The 23,929-nt window shown below is 27.4% G+C and overlaps 1 protein-coding gene and 1 non-coding gene across 2 annotated transcripts in view; one reads left to right on the top strand and one right to left on the bottom strand.

The window, feature by feature from the left end:
* The window catches only part of LOC132945330 (uncharacterized), a 151,576-nt gene that overhangs the window by 46,704 nt on the left and 80,943 nt on the right, over window positions 1-23,929 (bottom strand). Inside the window, exons 5-8 of the mRNA XM_061015038.1 lie at window positions 12,893-13,068; window positions 11,446-11,572; window positions 8,291-8,400; window positions 113-189 (exon numbers count right to left, since the gene is read on the bottom strand). Coding sequence (XP_060871021.1) covers window positions 113-189; window positions 8,291-8,400; window positions 11,446-11,572; window positions 12,893-13,068 — 490 coding nt within the window. The remainder of the gene's footprint in view (window positions 1-112; window positions 190-8,290; window positions 8,401-11,445; window positions 11,573-12,892; window positions 13,069-23,929) is intronic.
* Window positions 17,972-18,045, top strand: Trnai-aau (transfer RNA isoleucine (anticodon AAU)). The gene has a single exon. It is a non-coding gene; the product is annotated as a tRNA-Ile (tRNA).

The following is a 23,929-nucleotide window of genomic DNA, read 5'->3' as shown; positions in this document are numbered from 1 at the left end:
TATAATAGAATAGTAAATATATAAATGAATATATGGTTAATGTATTTTCCGTTTAAAGTTCGCTGGAGTAATTGGAAAAGATAAGAAGCTGTAGTTAATAAATGTCACTTACCCGAGTGTTTGGAAATAGTTCTTTTGGTTTCATGTTCACCGTTAATAATTCCATTGGTGCCACGTTGAGATTTATCCCTGAAAAATAAAACTAATATTTAATATACGTGTGTATACGAGATTCAAACTCAAAATATTTAACACAGGTTAAAATATTAAGTTGAGCCTTTTTTTTATTCGTTTAAAGTCTGCAACGTTTAATACTTAAATCGTATTTTAATAAATATATTTTTGTACAAATTAACACTATTTATGGTGCGATTTTATTTTTGTGTGAAATATAATGAAATTCAATTATTCTTTGAATATAATGATGTTTTATCAATTATAAAAATAATTAAAAAATTCATGAAAAGATTATATTTCAATTACAAACTTACTTCACAAATTGTATAACATTATAAACATTTCCAAATTATTCATATTAAAAATTCAACGCAAAAAAAACAATTATAGTGTTTATTAAATTTCTACATAATCTGAGTAATACTCAGTGAGTATATTATAACATAACTTGTATTTGGATATTTAGCTCCCTTCAAGACTTCTAACACCAATATTATTGTAATATTATGTTAAAATCGGTTTACAAGAAGAAAAATATTGGCTTTTAACTTTCACTATTTAACCAATTTATTATTATTCTAAAACTCTGTAAGCTAAATTGTTTGTTCTTACTGAAATCATATAATTTTAATCAATCTTAAAGCCATAACAAATTTTAGTACCTAAGTAACAAATTTAATTTACATATTTTAAGAGCGCACAATTTATTATGAAAACATTTATATAATCATTTTTAAAATAGTAGCATATTTTTTATTGATGTTGGATGAGCTTGGATTTTTCTTACCGAATTGCTAAGCTATACTTAAGATCTTAAATTAAATTTGTTTAATATCACATCATCGCTAGTTTTTCATTATATTAATTTAATTGCCCATTTATAAAACATTATTAGTCATGTGATACATTTGTATTAATACAATAAATCCTTTATTCCTGTAAGTTGTCTTAAATTGTGAAGTCTTAAGATTAAAAAATGTAATGATATAAGAAAATGGAATTATTTGTGTTGTATAATAATAGTTATTGTATAAATATTTGTTTACCACATTGTATCTTACAAAAGCTTTTAGAGTATAATTTAAGTAAAAAAGCTGTTTGGTGATAGTTCTTAGGTTTTCATATAGGTATTTATAAAACGGTGCACTCTAGTTTTCATAAAATGTTAATAACATAATATTTATTATTTACTCAGCGCAAAATTTTAGCTTTCAAATAAATTTGCACGTTAAGTGGTATGAAAATTAATTATTAGTACTCGACATAGAAATTCTCGGTATTTTTAAAACAAATCCCGTGAATGATTGTAAGCAAAATCATATTTTAAATAATTTTAACTTATGGCGAGTAGTTGGAAATTGTAACGTTAATATTTTTCAATGCGCCACAGTCAGTGGTAGATAATATCACAACGTTTTAATTATGAAGACATCCAAAGCAACCTACATTACTCGTTTTTTAAAGTTAACATTTTAGTATTTAAATTTTCCATACAATATTTCTATTACTTTTTAACCACCGTCTACCACTGAAACTAAATAAGTGCATGGTATATATAATTGCGTGTATAATACATAATAATAATACGTATGCATTTTTTTTTTCATTTACATTTTAATAGTTCACAAAAACCTCATTCATTAATTCAATAACAATACACAAACAACAAAAATAATTAAGTATTTTTGTAATTTATGTATTTTTAAGCGCATCATTAAATACGGAATTTTCTTGTGTTGTTTAATGAATAATCGTACAGCCCATATCATATGTATATGGTTCAAATTTAAAAAAGATAATACACATTTAGCTTTTAAAATATACAATATTGAATGTAGTAGTTATTGGCATGATGATAGCTTTACTTTCTATGTAGCAGTTTTTATTTATATTTGATTTATAAAATCTTGAAGTTTTACATTGTTGATGGACCAAATATAATAAACCATATTTAGTATTTATATCAAAATAATTTATAGGAAATAGTAAAATATTTAATATAAATAATTAGGTAATAACATTTTATTTTTAAATTAAAAATATTTTACGTTTATTTTAAATATATTTCTTAAATATTCTGAAGATAATTTACAATGAGAATATATATTTTTAACTGAAATACACTTTAAATTTATTGTTTTAATAACATTTTTACCAATTGCAATATTGCACATATAACCTCATAAAGAGCGTACAGTGTATACTGTATATATTATTATAAAACTTTTTAAAATTTTAACAGTATTAAAAAGAAAAACAACAGAAAGTCACTAATAAATAAATAATATTTTTATTATAAAAGTTTTAAAATATAATATATTATTAAATACGTTACTTTTTATGAAAAAAAAAAATAAAAAAACCTGAATAATTAAGTTTCATAATAATTTATCTACAAAAATAAGTACGAGTATATGTACACCATTATGTCTTATTAATATTTTTAAAGTTGGTATGTGTAAGTTTATAAAATTATACTCGCGACGAAGGTTCAATCGATTGGTACTTTTAAGAATATTGAAATGACCAACTTTCACTGCTTACATTTACGGTGCGCAAAACATTAGTCATGGCCGACTCTGAAAAAAAAAAACATTTACACGCACAAGTAACCTATAGTGTAATAATACCCAAAATAAAGTTGCCTATACATTAACCGTTAAATATAATTACATAAATAATCGCTCCGAATGCCCAGGGGATGCTCTCAACTGCGAAAAACGTACCTAAGCTTAAAAGACCTAAACCTCATTGTCCATTGGTGAAATTAAAGTTAAATTACCTTATCCGATTTTCAGTATATGAAAAAAAAACATTTAGAATTTGGTGACTACATAATATTATATAGTAATAGTTATATGGACTATAATCATCATATAACAATGTAATATACGAAAAATTATAATAATAAGACCTCTTTAATTTTTTTCTTACATCATCTTAATCTTAACATATTATAAAACAGTCTCTTTTTCTCTCTGTGTATGCTTAAATCTTTAAAACTACGCAACGGATTTTGATGCGGTTTTTTTTAATTGATAGAGTGGTTCAAGAAGAAGGTTTATATGTATATAACATGTATAATATAGAAGAAAAACACCCCCGAAAGGAGCTCAAACAGGAATTTTGAGATTTACGATAGAAATTTTTGTTTATTAATTGTTTCTATGGACACAAACAAATATAAAATATTATTCAAATTAAAAAATAATAATAATAAATCTTTATCTTAACAAAGTCCCGCTGTCTGTATGCTTAGATCTTTAAAACTATGAAACGGATTTTGATGCTGTTTTTTTAATTGATAAAGTGATTCAAGAGAAGTATATATGTATATAACATGCATAATATAGTAGAGAAACTCCGCCCCTTTTTTGTATGTATGAGCATATTATATCGAAAAGAACTCTCTTATTTTAATACGGTTATCATCATTAATAAATCGGTCAAGTAACGGAGAAGGTTTTAATATATAGTAATTTTCCTTGGTGAAATTAATTGGGTGGTCGAAAATAAAAACAATCTATGTCTATACATATAAAAATAAATGTTTATCTGTATGTCATTGAACTCCTCCTATAAACCACTGGGTATTTTTTGTGTGTTTTTGAATGAGTCCCTGAATGGTTTATATTCACAATTAAACCCAGTTGGTTCAACCTTGAGAGGGGCTCAAACAGGTATTTTGAGATTTAAGACAGACAGTTTTGTTTATAAATGGTTGCTATTGGTTATAGGAGAAATAAATAGTAAAAATTAGTATTTTAAATGCCATTAGTTACTCTGGCAGATGAGGTAAAAGTATCCATCAAATCGTCGCACGTTTATGGTTTCGAATAAAGAAATTATATCTTAAAACAAATATAATATGAGTTGAATGTATATTTGTGGCCATTATATAGGTTCTCAAAAACTACTTGACCGATTTTGTGAAAATTTCGAATTGTTCTTGGAGATATCAGGAATGTTTAAAGAGTAGTTTGAACCACGTTCGATTTATACCAAGTGCTTTACCCTATCAACCACAAATAAATTGTTCACCTTGGTTGATTTAGTTCGCAAAGCTACCCAAATTTATATGTGAACTGAGGTACCTAGATAGGTACACCAAAACCAAGATACACTTATATAATCTAAATTTTCAGGTGAAATCGGGTTATAGGTACCACTAAAAATGGATGTTGGTTTATCCAAAGTTAATAGCCTCAAAAAATTACTGGACCATTTTCAATAAAAGTTATTTCAATACATTATTACTTGAAAATTGGAGGGAGTATACAGCTTGATTTTTCAACTAATATAGGCTGTAGATAGGTAAAGTTTTTTTAGCATTCGAAAAAATAAATTTTTTTTGTCAATTAAAATGGTTGCAATTCGTTATATATTATAATTAGAAGAAATATGATAGATACATTTTGTACAAATATATTTATTAAAAATATAAATCTTTGACCTGGTCAACATCGGGCGGGACAGCTAATTACAATATATTTACTAATATTTTCTCTTTCATTTTTAACCATAGAAATGCACTACACACATTTCTATCGATTATATTTAACCGACTCATGACGTGTACTCATTAATCGGTGCACGCTTATTACGAATTTAAATTATTTTTTAGTCTCAGCGTTGGTATATTAAGTACACCACTATATAAATTTACCGTGAGTAAGAATGATAATATTATTTTGTAAACGCAATTCAACAATACAGTTTTTATAACACTGCGTTGGAAATAGGCAAATCAGATACACTGCCTCGAGTCACGGAAAGACGTGTGTGACGTTTAGAATCTTTACGAAATGACGTTTTTTTTTTTTTTTTTGAACATTAGACGGTGTAACACACAAATTATCTAACTGTTTCACTTTAACTATAGTACATCTACCGATTCAAAGTTCTTATAAAAAATCATAATAATATTGTCCATAGTATAATATTATACATCGGGCCATTAAATAAATGCACGCGGAAATGTTTTCCAGACAACCATAGTAAATTTATTGTTTAGGCACAATTATTATGTTTTTATTCTGACTGGTTACCATGTCAGTAATACAATAAATTTACAATATTCAGTCTAAGCGTGAGCGCAGCTCTAATATTAGTTTTAATTAATATTGGTTTTACAATGTATTTATTTTGTACTAGTGTTTTCAGAAAAATAATCATTGCAATAATAAAATCTAAAAAAATAAAATCGACTTACTTCAGAGATTTTAAAATAATATCTTAGTGCGGTTTTTGATAAAAAAAACATTACTCAAATACAGTGAATTTTCATTGTTCTTAAAATTATAAACGTTTGCCCCGGGGGTCAATTAAAGTCGAACACTGCGTCTTTTATTTTATTTTTTGATAATAATAATAAATTGTAACTTTTACCTATCTGTATTATTTAATATACTCGGATGAATAAATATTTCTTAAAATTATGAAAGTCTTATATAGTTTATAGTATAGCGAGAGTCTACCATTAAGTTGAGTATCAAGTTTAACAATATATAACTTTTAATTATTAGAAATTCTTGGAATTTTTACCTAAAATGGTCTCGTTATCCGATTACTACTCTTTGAGAAATGTTATACGAGTTTACCCTTTGGCCATTTTGACACCTTAAACTTTCAATTGGAAACTGTCAAAGTTTTACATCTATGGTGTCTGTTTGAACCTCTCATCCAATTAAACTTCTGTATTTCACGGCTAATCGAGTAATAGTGCTTTGTTTGTCGTGTGTTAAATTAAATTGCAAGATAATACAATTATTGGCGATTTAAAGACGATTCCAACATTTATCAGATGTGCTTCGCAAAATATAATAACAGAAGATAATAAATTGAATAAAAAACCATAATCCAAAGCTGTAATAATACTTAATCACAGTGATCTGTACTAATATTATTATTATACACTTAACTTAACCTGCTACTGATTTAATGACGAATTTGCTTTAAACCTTATAGTAGTCTGCTGTTACGTAGACGATAATATTATATATTATTGTTATAAGAAATAAATCGAATTACTTATGTTCCTTCTCGTTTTTCAAGATCATTCTTGGAATGAAATTCTTGTTAAAAATAATGAAAAACTTTTTAGTTAGATACTTCTAGTCTCGCATCACGTCCAAACGTTATCCGGTATTTCCTCTGAGGGATTGCATAGTACTTCCGGTTGAAATTTTCAGTACCTATCCTTTATTATATACTACTACCGCGTACGAAAAGAACATTGTTTAAAACGTGTTTAAATATTTAGAGAATATTATCCACCTCACCTAAGAAGGTCGCAATGAGTACAGATACGAAATCGATAACCATTAAAAGATTGCATAAATACAGTAAAAAATAATAAATTCAAAGTGTATCCTAATGGATTATTAACAAATGTGGTTTAAAAAAAAAATAATGAAATTCGATCAATTGAATTGTAGGTACTTACTGACATTAAAACTAGGAAATGAATAATAATTTGTAATATAATATTATGTAAGGGTACTATGCCGTTAACGAAATTAATAAAGTTGATTTTTTTTTTTTAACGTAAATTTTATTGTTACGTCCTTATGTATAATACGCATATGATTGGCTTCCATTGTTGTGAATGTGACTAACAGATTTGTTGGATAGAAATTCACATACCTACTTATTATCATAAATGCTGTCTGATTTAAAACGCCAATGACTTTTCCCCTTACTTATTAAACGTTTTTAAAAAATGAAGTCATAATAATGACAAAAGTCAAGCTAAACATTAAAATAATTCCTACCATGCCCAGTGTAAAATACATAGCTAGGCTAAATGTTTGACAAGCACCTGGGTTCCTTGTCTTAAATCTTATCAAACATCAGCAAATTACAGGCTCACGCTGTTTCGTCCGATTCAATTGACCAACTACCTGTAAATTCACAATCTACAAATCCATAATAAAACCAGTCTGGTCATGTGGAACTCCACTCTCAAGTATGAGCAAGTATAGTAACTGATTTCATTGGTTCCATTCATACACAGGCATAATAATTAAAATTTGCAAGCGGTGCAGACAAGAAATATTAAATATGTGATCTCTGTTTTGTCACGATTAATTAGTAAAAGTGTTAATATTATTTTTAAACCAAGTGAATACAATATTGTCGAGTATATTGTTGAAGGTAAACAATATTCAATAGATAAATTAGCATAATGCAAATTATTCTGCGAAAATATTATTATATTTGAAAATATACCAAAGATGATAATGACTTAAGTATTTATAATTTATTGTACAGAAATCAGTATAGCCTCAAAATAACAAGTTATATAATTACTTTCATTACACGTTGGTTCGTTCTAATTTCGTAAATATAATGTTGGGTCAAGAACGAAAAAATTGTCAAGTCAAATTTATTGAATCAGTTTTGCTTTGCGCTTTATACGATTTTCATACAAAACGATGAATACACGAGTACAATAAAACATGTGTTTAGAAATAAATATTTCAAAACCAAAGTCAATCAATTTCGACCAATCCGATACTAAACAATATATTATGTTTTGAGAATGTAGAAAATAGTTTAAACGATGTGTACCTAATATTGTTGATTGATATAACTGTTAATCAATATTACAGTTTACAAATTTCTCTTTAATAATTACCTAGGAAAAACACGTTATTTGAATATTTTTTAAGATGAGTTACCGTTTGAAAATCCAAGAGACTGCTGCAAATAATAATTTGAATAATGAACATATAATTATTTTTCAATTTCTTTTGTGCAAACTACCAAGTTAATAGGTACCTAAATATAATATTTCATAATAGATGTCTGAAACGTAATTGGTTTATTCATTTCTACCATTGAAGCTGTAAAGAATAAATTTAATTGAAGGATATATTTTTTCCGAGGAAAAATACGCATTGTTCAACCGAGGTCCATCGGCCACTCCTGCAGCGCAGTCGTTTATAATACAATATTATGTTTATATTTATACGATCGGAAAACAAATAAGTCTGGTCATAATATATATGTATAGCTATTATAATAGGGGTGGTTTCTCTGCGGATTTATTTCAACTATTCACTATTATTATAACTATCATTATAATATAATATAATAATATTATACTGACCTTATTTTGGTTTTGACAATCTCCGTGTCCAGCACGGCTATCCGAAACACGGTGCACTGGTCTGAAACGGCTGTTGGGTCCGGCACGACGATCATTTGCACCAAGTCCGCCTGCGAAACACACCCCAATAACGATGAAATCCAATTAATATACTATTATTTATATCCACCGTAAACCAGACGACACACCGGAAGCTATGTATACGACAGTCAAGGACTGATCCCTCTGGATTAATAATAGTGATAATAATAATAATAATAATAATAATAGACCGATTCGTCATTATATTGTCGACACAAGTTGCCGATCTATTATTGTGTGTATCGTTCTGTGATGTGGATCATATACATACAATCACGATTTCATACACAATATAATACATATGTAATTATAATGTATATATAGCGTGAATGTAATCCATCGGAAATGATTGGTTATTTAATTTAACCATTGATATAATATTGTAATTAAGTACTGATTTTACGTTTATGGGATACACACACATTTAACACACAATAGGTATTCAATTTCCAATACGTCATGACATACATTTTTAACAAACATATTTCTATTCTACCTAATTGAAACGTATAATAACAGTATTGTATGATAATATATTGTATACAATGTGATATTGACACGATGAGCACTCAACTGCTTTGAACATTTTTAAAAGCACTGAATTCTAACGCTTCGTACATTATACTGATTTATATATGTCAGTAAAATCTCTATTTATTTTTAAAAAGTTTATCAAATTATATTTGTAATATCATAATTACCGGAATAATACGATAAAATATAGATAATGAAAGGTATCATCTGAGATTCACGTCACACGCATTGGATTTTTATTTTTTATTAGAAAAAACAAGAATATAATATATAAACAATCTGTAATAAAATGTATACAATAGATAATATGGGGGGTATAAGTATACAGGACTAGGCGGCATGATAGAAGGGGGGTCCAATGACCCTACTTCATAATTCTATACGGTTTTTATATTATTTTTTTGTTTTTAAATTTTTTTGTTTTTATTATTTTTTTTTTTTTTAATTTTGAGGAGGTCCTAGTTGGTCCAAATTGTTTAAAACAACGTGGTGATTTATCAAGAAGTGTTAGAAGCGAGGATAGGTTTGAAAATAGGGAATTTGTATGAATGAATGTGTTTTTGTGAAATGGTTTATAATAGTGGGAGACTAGTGAACGAATGGTTGGGATTTTGATTTTAAAATAAAAACTATTTTTTTATATACTAAATAATACTAAGACAACTAAGGACTTACACTATAGTATAATATAGGGAATACGATTTCCTAAATAATTTATATTTTGCGTGTACAAATCAAATTATGAATAAACTGTTCATGCATTTTTAAAAATATTTAAAGAAATGGAGTAATCGCTATTTATGTATAACGTACTGTCCATTACACTGCTCTACTTGTGTCAAAAACTTCAAGTAGAATATTATAATATTAATACATTGTTTGTGCATTGTTGGATCAACGCACATCAGCATTTTCAGGAATTTATTAATTGACTATCGTATACCCTAAAGTTATTACGCGTTCAACAATTATAATTGAATGATATTCTAAATTATAATACAATTGAAATGAATCTATTAAACGCCTCGTTTTATGATTGAAATGCATAGAAAAAATATTATTAAATAGACCAGTGAACGTGGTGTACTTTTGATTGCCTATCTATAAAGCCGTACAATAATTTTACAATTAAAATTTAAAAAAAATAATAATAACAATAAACCGGAAAACTAGCTCAATTGAAAGCTTGGCATTGAGTAGGCTATATTATATAATGCCCCTTATAGATGTGTTAAATTTAAATTTGATGCGGTAAATCATTAATTATGAAAAAACGATTCTCAGTGAAGAAGACGTACTTGGTACAAGAAAAACTTATGAGCAACTATTTGTATTAGAATTTCAAGCTTTTCGATCAAAAACAAAAATGTTTTAAACATAAATTGAAAAAAAAACTCGAAAATTCCTTATTCTTAAATTAGTCGAAATATTTTTAAACTTTTATTGTGTATAGATACCAAAAGAATGAACCAGCAAACGCATTTGTTATTAATGATAAACATTTAAACTTTTTCGATAAGCCACTGTCATAGCCATACGTTTATTTAAATGGTATTTTAAAAGTGTGATTTGTGAAAAAAAAGATCAAAGTATGATAGAAGTGAGTACCAATGTATATAACGACTGGACGTACATTTATAAGGACACTGGGAACGAAGAGGTTATCAGTAGTTTTATATAAATGCAATCCAATTGGTCCCGAATAACCATCGCGCTGTATATTAATTTAATAGTTTCACGCTTCAAGATAATAACTATATCATTGGTAGTTAAATTTGGCTTTGTTCAATTAATTTTAATACTTAAAAAAAAGGTTTTAATCGATGTTTGCTTTTTGAAATTGAATAATACACAAGGCAAACAATACAAGGATTATACGCTATTCGCCATTCGCGATACGAAATATGATTACAACAGTAATGTAGTTTATTTCCAAGTTTAAATCTTAAAAGAGTCATTAAAAATAATATGTACCATGTACATATAGTTATGAGTTTCTTCGTTATGTTCAAAACGACATTTTAACACCATTTGCGAAATCTATTCTACTGGATTAAGTATGTCAATTAATTCAAATCCAAAAACCGATTTAAATCTGAGATTAAAGTATTTGATTAACAAATGTAGCTCATTTATTTGTATGAGCCTTTTCAAGTAACTTCTTAAATACAGGTTTTGTTAAGTGTTACAGAGCCTATTAAGTTTTAAAAAATAGTATCAATTTATTGTCATGCATTATGTTATAAATCATTGTACGTTTGGCTTAAATTAAGCATTTCAAAAAGTAATATAACAAGATATTAACAAACTTTTATAACTATTTGATAAATATAAAAAATATTCATATTTTATAAGAGCAAACCACTTTTGTGGTTTTAAGACTTTAAGTATTAACTATTTTAAATAAATATTTAAAAAAAAGATTATTTTATTATTACTTGAAATAATATAGGTATAATATTTTAGAACATAATTTATGCGTATTATAATATTTAAAAAATGGTATCTATAATCTAATATTTATAAAATATGAAACATACCGTTAACGATTCCTCAAAGACGTCCATGTCATAATATTCTGGAGATGAGGCATACGAATTTTGCATAAGCGTCTCAGTCGTAACCCATCTACAGTCCAAATACGCTATGATTTCATCTTCTTGAAATCTAAAAATAATTTTGTATTATAAAATTGAGTAAATTATTTTTTAAGTATTTTTTTGAATGATAATAATAAAAATAATATCGATTGGTATGGATGAAATAAAACAAATCTATACGTCTTAGAATAAGAATAAAATTATTTCCGCAATAAGTCATTTTTCTTAGTTAATAAAGTTAATATTTTCTTCTTTAAGTCCTTTTTGTTTTCAGGTTTAATACGATCTATAGGTACACTGTATTATATATCTACTTTACTAAAATTATTATGGAATATCTGAAATGGGTAACATTATGCTATGTACTAAAAATTATTTATGATTAGGTATATAATACAGTATTATGTATACTGAACTCGAACGTATCGACTGGATGGTAATAAATCTGACTGTCATAGTTATGACTTGTAATGGTATTAAAAAAAATATTCTGTAAAATTCAATATACTGGCTTTTTATCTATGGTATACTACTTTTCCAATACTAATATAATTTAGTAATGTAATATTGTGGTTTTGTAGTATTAGTATGCTAAATAATTATAGAAAAATATTTATTTAGGTATTGGGTATACATATTATATGCGCCAAACGGACTCATTTTATATTCGTAATATAATATAATAGTCTATGAACTATTTAAGTCTCATTTATTACTTAATATTTACTATATATATTATTATATTAGTTAATAAAACATCATACATTAATAATAATAGTTTATATTGAACTGAATGGTTTTAAATTATTGAATGTTAATATGTTATATAAATATGAATTAAAATACACTACTGAAATGTTGTAAATCCAAATGATTCTAAAATTAAAATAAGCACAGGTCATTTTTTAAAGATTTTTTTTGTATCCCAATAGAGTAAGATTTTGCTAACTCTATCCAATAGAATAAATAATTAATAACTATGATATGTTAATATATTAATATTATTATTATTTTTTAGATTCTTATTATTCTTCTTCATAAAAAATTATGTACCTATTTATCATTCTGATAAATGATAAAAATAAAAATATTTATTGTTAATTTTTATCATAAATAGTATTGAAGGTGCCGTGGCTTGGCGTGTAGCCCCTTTAATTCCACGTAAAAGTAGTTATTTCTATCATGAGTGGGTACTATAGCTGGTATATCAATCCAACTGCTAGTGGAGTAGCTGGAGAGGTAACTGAACTAAGGGGATATTTTTACTAGTGAAACTTGTTTTGAAAAGGGGAGGAATGAACACACAGTGCATGTTACTGGTTATGCACTAAAAAATGACCTGAATAAACAATATGCAAAACAAATAATTACGATTCAGTGAACTTACCCCAATCCTAGCTGATGAGTAATTCCGTCAGCTAAAACCGCAGCGATGAGCACTGATCTATTCGACTGCCTCGTGTTTACAGACACTCGTAATAGATCTGGACCACTGACTTCAAGCGTTATGACTTTCAATGGTTCTGTCGATGAAGATAAACGGAAGACAGTACCAAAGTCCACCTGAAAATAAAAATAAAAATTAGGCTGACTGCAAGCTGTACAACAGAAAGATGTATCGGCAACAAATATTATTAATATTATTAAGTTTTTAAAATACGGGAAGACCATTTTAAATGTCTTAAAATGGACATTTTTTTATCATTTGGTCCAACATTAATAATTATTTTGTGAGTATAAAAGTAATCCAATAATTTATAGTTTTAAGTCATAATACACCATTATACTATAGACTGTTATAATCTATTATTGGGTATATTTGACAGTAGGTCTATATTATGTTAAGGTTTACATATAAATCAAAATTCTAAAGAGTAGTTATTATACTTTATGTATTAAAGATAATAGCTTTTAACAATTAAAAGTTTTAATTTACATGAAAAAAACACAACTAAATTTTATATTTAGTCTAATTACATTTGAAATTTTTTTACAAATGTACCAATTGTAAAATGATTATAAATATAATAATAATAAGTATAATTATCCCATCACCATAGCATTATATCTTTTATATGTACCTTATATGTCATCGTGGATTTTTATATTTTATGCTTAGTACATACAGTTTAATAACTCAAAACCTACAATCAACAATTTCAAAATAAACATCTGCGATGTAAAGTTAAAATAGGGGCTTATACAGTTATACATTAGAAAAAAAATGGTATCGCAACAGGTCTTAAGGGCATACAAACTTTAAGCACCTTCTTGATGTAGGTGGTATGTATGAATTCTTAAAAATTCAAAAATTACAATTTGAACAAAATAAGGACGACATTTTGGAGACTTAGCATATAGTGAATCACCCAGTAGTACCTATAACTTAGGAAACATATAATCTTTATAGGTAAAAAAAAATTAAAAAAAAAAAAAAACAATTTTGAAAATGAATCCATCCACTGATCACATACTTTCAACTATAATATAATTTAAATATTAAATAATATGTTTTATGACGCCCGATATTAATTGTTATGGTATATTCAAATAGTTGATGACGATTTATACGTCTCTTTATGAACAAAAACATTTTATTCGACTCACGCATGAAGCAGCCATGTATATAATATTGCAATCAGTTGGCGGGCAAAGCCAAAATATATCTATATATACATATATATATATATCATATATCATACGCGCACATGCCATGTACACGCATTATTGCGTTTTCGAACGCGAAATGATTATAAATTATGAATTTTCAATGAGATTTAATACGAACGAAAACAAAAGAGCTGGAATAAAACATAATAATATATTATAATTGATTAACTGAAATTTTTGGCGCATTCGACCAAATTGGTTTACTCCATACACACGCATGAAATAATTGCCACCGCCATTTTGAATAGAGATTTGAATAGGACATCATACGATGAAACAATGATAATAACGATGGGGGTCAAAAGTCACGTACACACCGTCACTCCTTAGTTGTTAAAACGCGCTGCGACTTTTCGACATTTAACGTATACGGTTCAAAATCAAACATAAACGCGTTTTAAATTAGAAAATACGACGATATTTTAAATCCAAATCTATAATAATGTTCAATTGTATATCAAAAGCGTCTATTTCCAAATTCCAACAAACAATCGATTATCGTTTTCTTAATAGGAAGTAATAAAGGAAATTGATCAGTCATCAATGAAAATGTAGGAAATTCCAAATTTTTTTTTACTATCTTAATTTATTATACCGAAAACTGTTTGAGACCTACTATGGTCGTACACTAGTTAAAAATGAATGCGTCCTTAAAGGTTCTAAAAAAAAAACGTGACTTCCCGTGAGGAGCTTTATACCTGCACTCTAAACAATGGACACGTCAAAACAATAATAAAATATATAATAAAATAATAAATATTTTTTTGAACGCCATGCAGTCCAGTATAATATTGCTCATATACATGAACATTATTTAGTTGGCTAGTATACCTACGTCTTACATGCGGCCGACGTGGGGGAAAAAAATTCTGACACAAAATGGTACACGTTCAGTTTTGTTTTAAATTAGTGTATAAAATAAACTATTATTTGCGAAGCTCTATATTATTACGTTTACTGCCACAGTCGTTTCACGCAATCATTAGCAAGGACCTACCTATATAATAAAATAGCCTGAAAAATCGCTGACCACCCTGCAAACATGTGCGCCGTGTATAATACAGAGTGAGAGAGTGCTCGTGTTGTCATTACCTACGAGAGTTATCGATCGATCGGCCCCGCGAGGTGAGTTTAATATGAGGAGGAGCAAAAATCGTAAACCACTATTTTCCCGACGTCCACTTATAGTCCTACTTATATTTGTGCCTTATCACGTTCAGCGACACAACTATTATGACCACGACATAGATATATAAAAATACTAGATAGTCGATTTGATGAGTTATATTGCAGTTGGGCAGACATAATATTATGTGAAGAGGGCAAAATACGATTGATTAATCAATGATATTTATAATACTCGTCATGGAATATAATATGGTTTTATGGTAACAACCACTGACCTATTATATTAGGTTAATGATTATAAGATTATTCTGTGATTTTTGATGACATAAATTAAATACTACATGGATCAATCAATTGGATTTTTCCCTCTTGATATAATATATGGCTGACAGACTTCCTAGGTCTTATGAGGCTGTACCACGAGTCGGCTAGGTATCTAGTTGTTTTATATATCTATGGACGACGATGCCGCAATAACTGCTTTATCTCGAGGACTCGTCCCGAATGAAAAATATGGATTGCGGTTATGTTAACCATCAATATTTTTTTTGATTTTTCTGAGTATCAGAATTGTTATGTGTCAAAAACATCAAACCATGTTTTCAGGGTTTAGCGGAAAAGACGTGAAAATCGTGCTTAAATAATAAGTTCCCATTAGTTTAGTTATTTGTCGACTTAACGATACCCACAAAAAAAATAATGTTAAACAAATACACGAAAACATTTAAAAGTGTTCGTGCAAAAATCAAATAACTCAAATTTTCATTAAAAATCAGGTGTTGGCCTGATTTGATTGGCAAAAAAATTAAGAGTACATGAACGAAACAATATTCCAACAACCGTTTTTGGAGCCATCTGGTTTTGCTATAGTGTTTTTGCTAAGCTGTCGCGACGTTGAAGTGATAATACATTTTTAGTCATGCGTGGTGCATAATATTATGTTTATTATTTTATTATATTACATTTATAATTTTGTTTTGTTAAACACTCTAGATAGAAATGTATAATTTTTTTTTCAAACATATTTTATAATGCAAAAAAAATATTTTACGATGAAATTACGATGTTTCATAAACTTAAATAATTAAATAATATAAAAGAAGATTAACAATAACAATATAAATAATAAATGAGGAAATACAAATGACGCATTAAAGCCTAGAGGGTACCTACCGATCGTTATTATTGAATTGAGTTGGCGCATTATACATTTATGTAGGCACACGTATTGTGTTTTAGTGCATTATTATGCTGCAATGGCCGCGATATCATTGCCCGCTGGTCCGGGCGATATCATCACTATTACATCATTTGTACACGAAGTCGCTCGAGAATCGGAATGGTTTGACTTATTATTATAATATTACTATAATATAGCTATACATTATCATACGTATCATATTATGGTATATTGCCGATGAGAGGAGCAGATTGGCAGTGGCGGCGGCGGCCAAAAGGTTATATTAATAACGGACCGCTGCGGGCTGCAACAGTCCGCCGCCGCCGCTTTAAATATTTGCCCTCAGACTGTTGTACGCAGAGCACACCCATCCCCTGACCCGGTAATTCACAGCGAATCCATTTCCAAAGGAACTCTGTAGGCGAACAATTGCATATTATATATGATATATAATATTGAATAATATTATGTACATTATTGTACCAACAAATGGTATTGCTATATAATAAATACGATAGACGAACCGCAGTCAACCGCATATATTATAATAATATACGTATTTAAAAGTTTCGAGTACTCGCATAATATTTAATATTATTTTTAAATGACAAAAAAAGAACTAAAATCATAATTTTAAATATCCTATTTCAAATTTAAAATCAAAATATGTATAAAAAAAACTAGATTTAGATTTTTTAGTTGCAGTATGAAGTTCTAATGATAAACCTTAATATTTCACACTTTAGCTACAAAAATTCAACGTGTTATACAGTGTTAGGTAAGTTACTTTTGAAAAGTAATTCAGTTACTTTACTCATTACTCAAATAAAATTATAATGAAATTACTTTACTTTTCAAATAGAAAAGTAACTCATTACTTTCTCGTTACAAAAAATTCAAGTTTCAAATTTTTTGGCAATTATCATTCTGCAGGCAATAATGTAACTTTTTATAGAAATACATTACCAATGGTAAAACCTACTTATCAATGGTAATCATTATAGGTATAGTTAAGTATATTATGTATTTATGTCACAAACTCACAACATAAACCTTAGGTATGTGAAAATAAAATCATAATACATAATATAGAACACAACGAGAACTTATAAAATTATAAAAATAAACCGTTTATAAATGCCAAAATATGACTTTAATGATTTATAACAGTACAATGAAAATATTTTTAATTTATTTTATTTTCAGAAAATGAATGTTATATTCTAATGTAAATTCTAAATATAGTTATATAGTAATATGTATGGCATGCTGTAACCCGTAAGTATGCAATACGAATCATTTAACGAAAAATATTAAAACAGAAACTATTTTGAAATGATTTTTATATAATAATATGTTATATCTACGTTAATACTTAATATAGAAAAATAAGTAATGTTTTATAAAAAAATTTTACGAATAAAATATAACATTTAACATTATTGAATGGTAAGTTAAATAATATACATTTACTCATCGACAGCATCTGGCCCATTAGCTCAGTTGGTTAGAGCGTCGTGCTAATAACGCGAAGGTCGTGGGTTCGATCCCCCCATGGGCCATCCAGTTTTTTGCTTTTTTTCTCAACGTTTCTTTCATAAATAAATTATTACACTAGAAAAATTTTTTTTTATACTCATATTATATTATTTAATTTATTTAAGGGGAATTGAAAAATTCTATAAAATGTATTTTTGTATTTTCCAATAATATGGTTTACTGAGCGGTTTGAGAGTAAAAATATATAATATTATCATCAATATTGTAGAAGAAAAGTTAATATAAATCCTGTATAAAAGTAAATTTTCGATATTTTAATTACTAAACTCAATAATTCAAATTCAAAAAGTAAAATGTCACAAGTTTTAAAGTTTTAAATATTGGACATTGAAAATATAATATCGAAAATTGAATTCTATACAAGCCAAGATAAACTTATTCTCTTCAATTTGTTCATACTCTAATGTCACTCAGTAAGCTATATTATTGGAAATACGAAACTAAGTTTCAGTGTTTCACTAAAATTCACATTTTTAATAAATTAGTGCGTAAAGTGCTACGTTACTGACATGTGCGTTCACGTGCGGATACGCTCCGGTATTTATTTTATACACTGCAGTCACTCACACTAATGATCACTAACTACGCACACATTTACACAACCCGCGTGCACACAAATAGAAAATTGCATACATTTAACTCCTTAGAAACGGTCGGTAACCCTTTAATATTGTATTTTAAATTATTACTACATCGTTATAATTTTTACAAATTTATTTATAATTATTATTTATATCAATACCATTAAGTGCGTTTTGAAATTTAAATATTAACTTGAACTATAGGTACAGTCGATAAGATAAACAAAAAATATGTGTTCTAAATATTTTCGTTTTTAATTGAAATTAATAACAATAGTGTAACAAAACGTGTTTATTTATTTCGTGTGGCTCATTAACAAACCCATATCAGGGTTTATGACAGTTATTATGATTATAGTGATTATGCCTAATATTTAATTTAGTGTACTTAATAATTAATTCCTTATTATTTTCATCAAATATTTGTGTAACCTATTATATACAAAACATTTTATATAAATGGTTAGAGTTAGGGTAAAAACTAATACGGTATTAGTCAAAATCAGTACTGTCCGGGAAAATAAAAACATAGCCCAGTCGTCTTATTTCTGCATGACTGTAATGGCTTTTTCATTTTTCATAAATAATTTGAGATCAGAAAAATTATTAAAATCATAGATAATCACATAGATACAAAACAGAACAACATTTTTGGTTATTTCTTATACCATGAAAAAAATAATTTTATCCTTTTACAAAGAGTGTATGCAAGTACTATGAATTTAAATTAGTAGGTAAATATTATGTATAAACTTGAATTTATAAGTGTTCAAATGGAAAATGGAAAAGTCGTTTGTTATTTAATTGAAATCAATTATTAGTAAATACTAGATATAGTGATACATGGGAATGGTTGTACGTATTAGTTACATATTAGCAACTTGTTACTGGTAACATTGGTATCGATGGTTCATATACCTAACGTCCCAAACTTCGGGAAAACTACGCCCCATGAATATTTATTTTAGGGATGGCCCTAATGTACAATACCTATTATACATATAAAGACTAAAATAAATATTGTATAGAATATTTTTTTTACCGGATAGCGTAATAGTTATGCTTATTAGAACCATTATCTAAAAATAGCCAATTTTAATAATTCCTATTTAACCACCGCAATTGTTATATATTATATTTTTTTGTTTAAGACACGAATAAAAATAGTACTACCCTGTATCGTACAGATCATCAACCCTACGTAGGATTACACGCTAAGAAAGAACGACTAAGGCCCATAGAAAAGTTTTTATTTTTTGTCGACACTTTATCTTTCAAGTACGGTTTGGGTTCTTAATTCCTATATGGAAATCCTCAACGAAATGTCAAACTTGTACACATATAATAAAACCACCAACGTCTACTCTTGATTAAAATGGAAATTTCGTTGACGTTTTGAATAGCATAAATATTATTATTGTACAACTAATATTTAAATGTACACAAAAAACAAATAACCAAGATATATTATATTATAATACAGTGGTGCGAGTTGTAATTTTTAGAAAAGTTTCGAGTTTTAAGTAGGACAACTTTGACAAACTACAAATAAGGATTTGAAAAACAAACAAAACAAAATAATATCGTATATATTATAATATGTGTCTTGACGATGTTTCTTTTGGTGACCATCGTGAGAAAACAAAGGCGATTTTATAATTTCTATTTTTATATTATTCTACGCGAATGATTTACTTATTTACTTATTTAAACTTGGAAAACTTTTTTTCATTTTTGATTGCGTATTTTATTTTACTTTTATTTTTATATATTATACACAGCTTACGTTGTTGGTGTTATCAGAGAGAAAAAAAATACGCGTCGAGCAATTGTTTGAATTGCGACCCATTCGTTTTACGAGCGAATTATAACATTAATATTAAAGTTTAGGTATCCTATCAGTAATTTAAGGTGTTATATATTATAATATATATATGATGTGTATTTTTTTTTATTTTCCAACGGATGAATCGTAGTTGGAACTGCAGGTGACGTTTTACAGACCGGATATGATTTCGACAGTATTTATTATTATATGTTCTGTTGTTTAAGTATAAAATATGACTATTTGAAACGAATGAAAATATTATATAGAACCATAGCAGTGGCGTTCGTCCCATCCGTCTTAAAAATTAATTTTATCTGCACCTAGTCTACCTATATATGGCTATATTTGTGCGCCCATTGAATATGTTGAAAACGAAACGTGAGATAATAAAAGGATTATATTACGCGCCGTGCGACGTTCAACTTTTGAACTGTTAGTCATTATTATTTTTGTCTGACTTATGATTTCACACAAAAATGAAAAAAAAAATGTCTAGTTGCTCACGTTATATGTAGGGCAAATCCTGATTCCTGATTCACCAAGCATGCTCACCAATTATTTCCTTAAATAATGAATCTAATCTAATTCTGACTTATGATTTGATTAAGCATAACTGCATACTTGAGGAAAACCTACACAATTATTTTAGTATTAAGAATTTATAATTGCTTTATTCCAGTTCTCGTGCGTAGATATTATAATGATGATTAATTATTATTATAATATCTGATAAAAACACATATATATAGGTAATAGGTATATAGGTACAATGTGCATATTATATGGGTTAATAATGATTAATGGTTTATATGATTCATTCACCGAATATTCCATACACGGATACATCGGCCGAGGGGATGATGTCCATTCTTCAAATAAATATTCTCGAGCACTGGGAAAATAATCATTTCAACTGTCACAAAAATACTCCTAATCTTAAAGAAAAATCTTCTGAGCCATATACCTACTCCATTTAGGAATGTCATCAAGCCAATCCGTCACGTCATATGCTTCTGTTACTTCTGGTCTTAACCCTAATAGTTAACCTCAAAATCTTAACGTGGAATTCATCAAAATTTTTTTCTTGCCTAAGACCTAGTACATTTTGTATCATTAAATCCATTCACATAGCCGTATTTGTAACACGCAAATTATTCTATAGTCAATAACAACCAACCATATGTACTCCAAAAATCATTAATCTCTACCTCGTAGTATTTGTTATTATTATTTTTAAATCACATACCTACCTTGAATATCACTAATAATGTATAACTAATAACTATTCATATTTTATAATTATTTAAAATTAACCGATTTGTGTAATATTGTAATTAACTTATCTTCTATTTTCTATAATTGTCGGGATGTAATAACGGTTGGTTGAAAACTCAATTAAAAAAAAAAAAAAAATAAAATATTGACCGAAATATCGATAATTATAACCAGCATTGTACCAAATGATTTCATAAAAACATAACATATTATAAATTATTATTATTACCTATATACATGTTATTATAACTACATACTTTGGTTTTTATTTTGTTTGATAAATATATTATATTATATTTGTATTGTATGGTTATATATTATACAGCATGGCGACCGGAAGTGTTTTTTCTACGTATATATTTTTCTAATATATTTTTAAAACAATTATAGCACTCGGTTGTCGTTTGCGCAAGCAGCTCGGGAGAAAATACGGATTTTTTTCATTAAGTACATTTATTTTTACTTTTTATTTTTTCAACAATTTTTTTTTTTTTTGTTAGTGTTGAAAGGATTTTGAAGGCTGTTTATGCGCTGAACGCCTGTAAGTACCTTAGCACAAACCGATTTCCGTCAACGATATAATATTATATGCAACACGCCAATGACTGCATGTTTACAATATACCAACGACAATTTTAATAATATGTACCACATCATAGTATTACGTAGATGATTCACTTAACGTAAGACACTTATTATTTGAACTAATTGTAAGTCGTCTTAAAACAAAATTTTTGAATTTTTTTTGTTGTTTATATGGTTTTTTTAAGTTATGATAATGTATATTTTAAATTTCATGTTTCAAAGTTTATTATTACCAATATATTTTTCGGAGAATATTAATATAAAAATCAAACTTTGAACGAGTAATAAATATAGTATGTAGTTACAGGTATTTAAAGTTTAGATGATCGGATTAGTGGACCATAATTTTGAGTGGTATGTCACTCCACTCCACTTATCAAAACTTTTAATACTTTTAATTCATAAAATACTCATCCAAAATTTGATTTTTAAAAAAAAATTTTGTTTTGTAACGGCTTAAAATTATAAAAAAATATTTTGAAAAAAAAAATGTTAATAGTTTTTAAATAATGAGTGTCTCTCGATAAGCGAAACATCTATTGTATTGTCCATACGTATGAGCATGCGCCACTCGTCCCAGTGGGATTATAAACATTTAGGACGGTATATTGCGAATTTTATATCCACTGGCCATGTTATATATTATTGCAGCAAATCACGATATTAATTTTTAATTTCATTTTGGTAATAATATGGCACATTCACCGATCAAAACTATGACACCAGTTATTATGGTGGTTCGCCGTGGACATTACATATCGGTATAATGCCATAATGATGTTAAAATATTGTACACCAGCATCTATAAAACCGGTTCTTGTGAACAAATTTGTCAAAATTTTGTACTAAATTAATATGCTCATTTATAATATGCTATCAACACTTCTTGAACACTACTTACGGTACCAACGTAACTTTAGTATTTACTATATCAAGAAAAGATGGATACAGTTAATATGATGTACCTATACATATAGTAAGTATATATGTTATAATATATTATACTGTATACGCTATAATAGTATACAGAGGTATATTTATAAATAAAATGTATAAGCTTGCAACGTGAATTTTAAAAACGAATCTATTGTGATTGGTAAAATATGTTATTATACTATACAAACGTCATGTCATAAGCATTAAATTCAATTTTTTATAAGTGAAATATGTTATGACATCACAATTAAAACTCAAGTATTTTATTTTTAGGTTTTTTTTTTTTTGTTGGACACTTCTACTAATACAGAGTGTAGAGCGTTGACAAAAATGTATATTACAAGATAATTATATACCTACCTAAGTACCTATTAAAGCGTAAAAAATATTATTTTATTATTATTAAAAAACGAGTTATGTGCTTGATCATTAAATTATAATATTAATTAACTTAATTAAAAATAAAACTCAGCTTATATCGCTATATACTTTACTGTCAACTTAACATTCTAGTCAACATTATTAATTAATTATGATCAGTGTATATTATAACAATAGTACAATACCAATTTGCACTTTCTCAATTTCATATACTAGGTACATGTGTTTACTTGGCTACTTTAGTCTCTAACTGAGAATGAAAAACTAAGTTTGGGGCTGGAAATTAAAAAAAAATTTAGC

The sequence above is a fragment of the Metopolophium dirhodum genome, chromosome 5 (assembly GCF_019925205.1).
Source record: "Metopolophium dirhodum isolate CAU chromosome 5, ASM1992520v1, whole genome shotgun sequence".
Classification (NCBI taxonomy): domain Eukaryota; kingdom Metazoa; phylum Arthropoda; class Insecta; order Hemiptera; family Aphididae; genus Metopolophium; species Metopolophium dirhodum.
The sequence above is the reverse complement of the archived record's forward strand: the minus strand, read 5'-3'. Positions and strand labels throughout refer to the sequence as shown.